General features: G+C 42.3%; 1 protein-coding gene across 1 annotated transcript in view; it reads left to right on the top strand.

The window, feature by feature from the left end:
- LOC119424614 (excitatory amino acid transporter 1-like) overlaps positions 1-6,154 on the top strand; it is a 62,055-nt gene that overhangs the window by 26,247 nt on the left and 29,654 nt on the right. The window contains exons 2-4 of the mRNA XM_037692102.1: positions 4,802-4,941; positions 5,012-5,149; positions 5,863-6,067. Of these exons, the coding sequence (XP_037548030.1) occupies positions 4,803-4,941; positions 5,012-5,149; positions 5,863-6,067 (482 nt within the window). The 5' untranslated portion in view covers position 4,802. The remainder of the gene's footprint in view (positions 1-4,801; positions 4,942-5,011; positions 5,150-5,862; positions 6,068-6,154) is intronic.

The raw sequence follows: 6,154 nt of genomic DNA, 5'->3' as shown, positions 1-6,154 counted from the left end.
CTTAGCCTGAACATGAGTTTTTGGAACAATATTTCAGCTTCATTTAGTGATTTTAAGCGTAGTTTAAGCTCCGGTCGTTAGCTGTTTAGCTTAAAATTAGCATCGCTAGCGTTGTTTAAAAACATCGTTTTTTGACGAATTTTAAACTCTAACGTAGCAAAATTTCAGCAAATAGCTTCGAAGCATTTAACCAGCGTGTCAAAACCACTTTAAAGTTACTTTTCAGCTTTAAAAAGCAGATTTTATTTCCCTATGAAAACGAATTTCATTTCCGGGTCACGTGACTGAAATCACCAATGGCAAAGCAGCGCAGGGTGAGAGGAAGTGACGTAGCCACGCCAGTCAGCCTTCTCAACCAATCAGAGCGCTCCACAACAGCGAATTCAACCAATCAGGAAGCGTTTTGTCCAGCTAGCAAGTTAGATTAGCGTAAAATAGTTCGTCACTTTTTCGTCTTTTAAACCATCAAAATGCACTTTCTCTGCTAAAAATGTAACGAATCAACCCCCTGAGCTGCACAGAGAACGGCGCTCCGTGACAAAACGTCTTTCTAGCTATTTAACAACTCGTTCGAACTGTTCCAGAACCGAGTCGGAACCACAGAACCGAACCGGACCAGAACAGCGTCTGGAACACAGTTTAAACAGAATAAAGCGTTTCCACAGCTCAAAGCCAGCTTATGTTACACATACAGACGTACAATTCAGCTTTATAAAGACTCAATGACACAATTTCAGCTTTTAAAACATTGCCAGCGTAACACAAGCGCGCAGCTCCAATTGCGCTGCGTAAAGACGCACGGTTTCAGCACAGCTGATAAACTGTTATTGTACAACCTTGCCAACATTTAAAAAATCAATCTTACACGAATTAACAGTCATTCATGAACCGTTACGAGCCACCAGTTAGTAGTGAGTCACGTGGGTACGTGTCACTTGTTGTATGACAAATATATGAAATATATATGCATACAATATTCACGAGTTCTTCATTTTTCTGACTGTGTAATGCCGTGCATTGAATTTAACAGAAATGTAACGAGAGACGTTATTACCTTTGACCCATCAAATGAATGGAGTCATTTATTTTCAGAATCAAAGTTTAACATCAAACATTTACATTAATTTGGCAAAATATGAAAATAATAACAGACAGTTTCACAAATAATGAACTTCAAATCACTCGGCGGTGATTTGAGGACTTTGCTTCAGATATTTCTAAAAATATCTGTACTGATTTATGAGAGAGAGGTGAGTTTAAGAGGAAATTGAGATTTATCTTACAGAGGAATATGTGAGGGAATTTAATCTGTTTAACCAGAAATTGCACGCTCCGTCAGGTATCTCAGCTTGTCCCAGGTACACTTTAGTCGAAGAAGAAACCGTTACCTTGTTGACGATCGATCACCTCAGTAAGAATCCTTTTCAACTGATATCAGCGTCTCCGTTGAGAACAGCTAAAATCCTTGGAGAGTCGTGCGTGGTTAGCTCAAAACAGAATTATAATCCCAAAACGTCTCTGGATTCTAGTAACTCTGACTCTTCATTGTCAGCAGCTCTCAGACTCTTTCTCCAAAACTCTCCATAACTCTAGTTTTCTTCTGAACTCCTTCAGAACTTTTTCATTCTCGGAATCTTTTCCATTCTCTTCTATTCCAACTCTCTAACAGAACCGGGAAGTTGTCACATTTTAAATGAGTTTACTTCCGAGTTTACTTCAGAGCTTTCTGATTCGTGGATGGACCAGAAAGAGGAGTGGTTTTGACGTAAGGTGTTTATCAAAAGTCGAGGTCAGAGAATGAAATTTGTTTAACAACTGACAGAGAGATTATTGCAAAAAGCAGACTTCGTGGAGCCAACTCTTGGTAATCTTCTGAAAAAGTTTAAACATGACATTTCTTCTTCAGTAAACATTTAGTTGACCGAAGCTTCAACTTTCACACACTTACGACTTGACTCATTTCAGACAGAAAATCAAGAAATGCATATTCAGGTGATTTCTTGTTTGAATGAGGAATAAAAATCATTACTTACTGTTTATGTAAAATAAAAATGAGTAGTTCTTTTCAACCTGTAAAGCATTGAGTGAACTAACACAATTTGATTATCAAAACATTTGTAAGACAGTAATGATTATAGAGGATTGTCTTTTCTGCTTGATTAATTCAAGAAAGAAAGTTCATCAGATGGCTCAGACTTATTCAAATCAATGAAAATAACAGTCTCTGTCCATCTGGTAGATTTGAGGTCATCAGGGTCAGATGGGGGTCAGATCATCAGGCCATCTAGTTCACTACATTATGTAAAATAAAAATGAGTAGTTCTCTTCAACCTGTAACATTGAGTGAACCAACACAATTTGATTATCAAACATTTGTAAAACAGTGATGATTATAAAAAGAGAGTGTTCTTTTCACTTGAATCTTCAAGAAAGAAAGTCACCAGATGGCTCAAACTGTATTCAGATCAATGAAATAACAGTCTCTGTCCATCTGTTAGATTTGAGGTCATCAGGGTCAGATCAGGGTCAGATCAGATTCACTACATTCACAAGTGAGGGAAGAATGGAGTGTGAGATTGACAGACGGATTGATGCAGCATCTGCAGTATTGCGGACTCTGTACCGGTCCGTTGTGGTGAAGAGAGAGCTGAGCTGTAAGGCAAAGCTCTCTGTTTACCGGTCGATCTACTTTCCTACCCTCACCTGTGGTCACAAGCTCTGGGTAGTGACCAAAAAAAATGAGATTGCGGATACAGGTGGTTGAAATGAGTTTTCTCCACAGGGTAGCTGGACTCTCCCTTAGAGATAGGGTGAGAAGTTCAGTTTTTCTGGAGAGACTCTGAGTAGAACCGCTTCTCCTCCACATCGAGAGGAGCCAGTTGAGGTGGTTCTGGCATCTGGTAAGGATGCCCCCTGGGCGCCTCCCTAGAGATGTGCTTTGGGCATGTCCTACTGGGAGGAGACCTCGGGGAAGACCCAGGACATGCTGGAGAGACTATGTCTCTCTTGGTTGCCTGGCCTGGGACTGCCTTGGAATCCTCCTAGACAAGCTGGAAGAGGTGGCTGTGGAAAGAGATGTCTGGGCCTTCCTGCTCAAGATGCTGCCCCCGCGACCCGACTTCGGAATAAGTGGAAGTTAATGGATGGATGGATGTTTTTATTTAAGGTGTTGTAATTAGTTTTCTAAATTGCCTTGGGATCTAACTTGAGCTTAGCTCACCCTGGGTTACATTTCCTCGTGGGTGGAGCTATCTTACCGTTCATAAAATATTTGATAATGTTCTTTTATAAACAATTCCTGAATGTTGTTCATATTGTGTTAATGCTACATGTTTGTCGCTTGACCCTAGGTAAGGTTACAGTAGAACTAGCCCACTACTCAAGTTTTAATTAGGTATTTTAAGCTACTAATAAATGCAATGGATGATGATCATATTGCTTTATGCTAGGCCATTGGTAAGAAGGAGTGATTATTATTATCATCTCATATTAGTTAGTGGTTTTTTCCTCCCTAAAAGTTAACTTAGGCTACACTGTTTTTTAGACTCTGACTAGGATGTGTCACACATCCTAGTCACCTCTCTTCTCTCACACATCATGTGTGAGAGAAGCGGCGCATGCTCTATTCACACAAGGAGAGCTGTTGGTGAGGCTACTTCTTGTTGTGCCATTAATTCTAAAATAGTTACTGAATGAAGTGTTTACTTATGTAGGTAAAACTAGATGTTAAATAACCGTTAAAATACAGTAGTCCCTCGCTAATTTGCAATTTGTTTTTCGCGGACTCGCTCTATCGCGGTTTTTCAAAGTAACATTGGACATGACACACAACTGGCTGCTTGATGGATGAGCCACATGATTGGCATGGAATTTTCATTTTAAATAAATTATTTTCAATTATTTAGCACCTGCTGCACCTGTGTGCAGCCTACAGCTACAGGAGAAGCTTCCTCCTGCAGCATGTCAGATCTCCACTCTGCAGCCACCTCAACTGGCTCCTCTCGAGGTGGAGAAGCTGCGGATCTACTCTGAGTCCCTCCCGGATGACCGAGCTTCTCACCCTATCTCTAAGGGAGAGCCCAAACACCCTGCGGAGAAAACTCATTTCGGCCGCTTGTATCCGAGATCTCGTTCTTTCAGTCACAACCCAAAGCTCATGACCATAGATGAGGGTAGGAACGTAGATCAATCAGTAAATTGAGAGCTTCGCCTTTTGTCTCAGCTCTCTCTTCACCACGCCAGACCTGTACAGCGCCCGCTTCACTGCAGACGCTGCACCTATCCACCTATTGATCTCACGCTCCATTTTTCCCTGATTCGTGAACAAGACCCCAAGATGTAAGGTTATAATTACATGATTTTAATAATAATAGGTCGTGATCTAAAGTGGGCCAGTCTGAGGCATAAAACTCCAGGGCTGAAAATGAGTCCCACTCCATCCCTGCCAGCTATCACTGTGCGAGAGGCGGACTCCCTGGACAGGACTCCAGTCCATCACAGGACACATAGAGACAAACGAGACAAACAACCATTCACTCTCTCACTCACACATAGGGACAATTTAGAGTTACCAATCAGTCTAACATGCATGTTTTTGGTCTGTGGGAGAAAACTGGAGCACCCGGAGAAAACCCACGCATGCACGGAGAGAACATGCAAACTCCACCCAGAAGGGTCCTGGGCCGCGACTTGAACCTGCGACCTGCTCACTGAGAAGCGGCAGCTCTACCATCTGCTCCACCGTGCTGCCTTTAATTAAATAATCGGTGAGTTTTCTTATAAACAAACTGTTTTCTGACAGGATGCAGCGCCTCAGAGAGGGAATCCACATCCGGACCATGAAGGCCAAGAGGAAAGTGGAGGAGATCTCCAAGGAGAACGTCCAGGCCTTCCTGAAGAAGAACGCCTTCGTCCTCTTCACGGTCGGAGCCGTGGTCGCTGGTGGGTCTCAGACAACTGTCAGGTCAGACTCTGATCCGACAGAGAATCATCATGGCTGTTTTCTCTGCAGGAGTCATCCTGGGCTTCGCTCTGCGGCCGTACAAGATGACGTACCGGGAGGTGAAGTACTTCTCGTTTCCTGGGGAGGTTCTGATGAGGATGCTCCAGATGCTGGTTCTGCCTCTGCTTGTGTCCAGTCTGATCACAGGTGAAACGTTTCTGAGCGGAAATCAGAACATTTCTCTGGTAAACTTCAGGTTCTGGTTTAGTTGTGTCAAACAATGAGAGTTTAACAGAAAATGCATCATTTGCTTTAAGATAAATGCATTCAGGTTGTTGTTTATTTAAAGAAATGAAAGAAAACATTTGAAAACTTTTATGTTGCTTCAAAAAAATCTGCCAATACATCCACGATGCTTCCTTAAAGCCAGACCTTCTGGGTCTGCAGGCCTCAAGGTGTTGAGCTCAGACAACTCAGTTTAAGAAGGAAAATTGTCCTGGGGACAGAATTTGTTAAAGATTCCTGTAGTAGAATGATCCTGTCATGAAAAGATTCTTGTGGAAGGAATGTTAATTCAGAAGAGTCAGCTGTAAACAAGCAGAACGTCGCTGAAGGATTTGAATGGTGAATGTTTGTAGGTGATAACAGAATGAAGTAAACCTAAATGTTTTTTGTTGCGTGATATTCTTGTGAGGATAAGTTAAACAGTGGAGAAGAACTGAGGGAGGATTTATTTGTCTGAGGCAACGCAGACTGAAAGATCCTAAAGAGGAGCGAGCAGTTTAGCAGCTGTTGTTTCAAGCTCATGGTGAAAACACGAAGATGAAATAAGCAGATTACTTAGAAATACACGACAACAAAAAGTCTTCCTGTGAAGAATCTCAAATGAAAATTTAAATAAATAATTTACTCTTCATCAGGGATGGCAGCTTTGGACAGCAAGGCCTCAGGAAAGATGGGTGTGAGAGCCGTGATTTACTACATGACCACCACGGTGATCGCCGTCTTCATCGGGATCCTCATTGTCCTCATAATCCACCCAGGAAAAGGCTCCAAGGAGGAGTTCGGAAAGCAGAGGACCATCGAACAAGTCAGCCCCGCCGACGCCTTCTTAGACCTGATCAGGTGGTCTCAAAATAAATACCAACCTTTTATGAAGTTCACTTCCATCCATCCATCCATCCATCCATCCATCCATCCATCCATCCATCC

This window comes from Nematolebias whitei, chromosome 18, assembly GCF_014905685.2.
Source record: "Nematolebias whitei isolate Nwh7 chromosome 18, NemWhi1, whole genome shotgun sequence".
In the NCBI taxonomy this organism is placed as follows: Eukaryota; Metazoa; Chordata; class Actinopteri; order Cyprinodontiformes; family Rivulidae; genus Nematolebias; species Nematolebias whitei.
The sequence above is the reverse complement of the archived record's forward strand: the minus strand, read 5'-3'. Positions and strand labels throughout refer to the sequence as shown.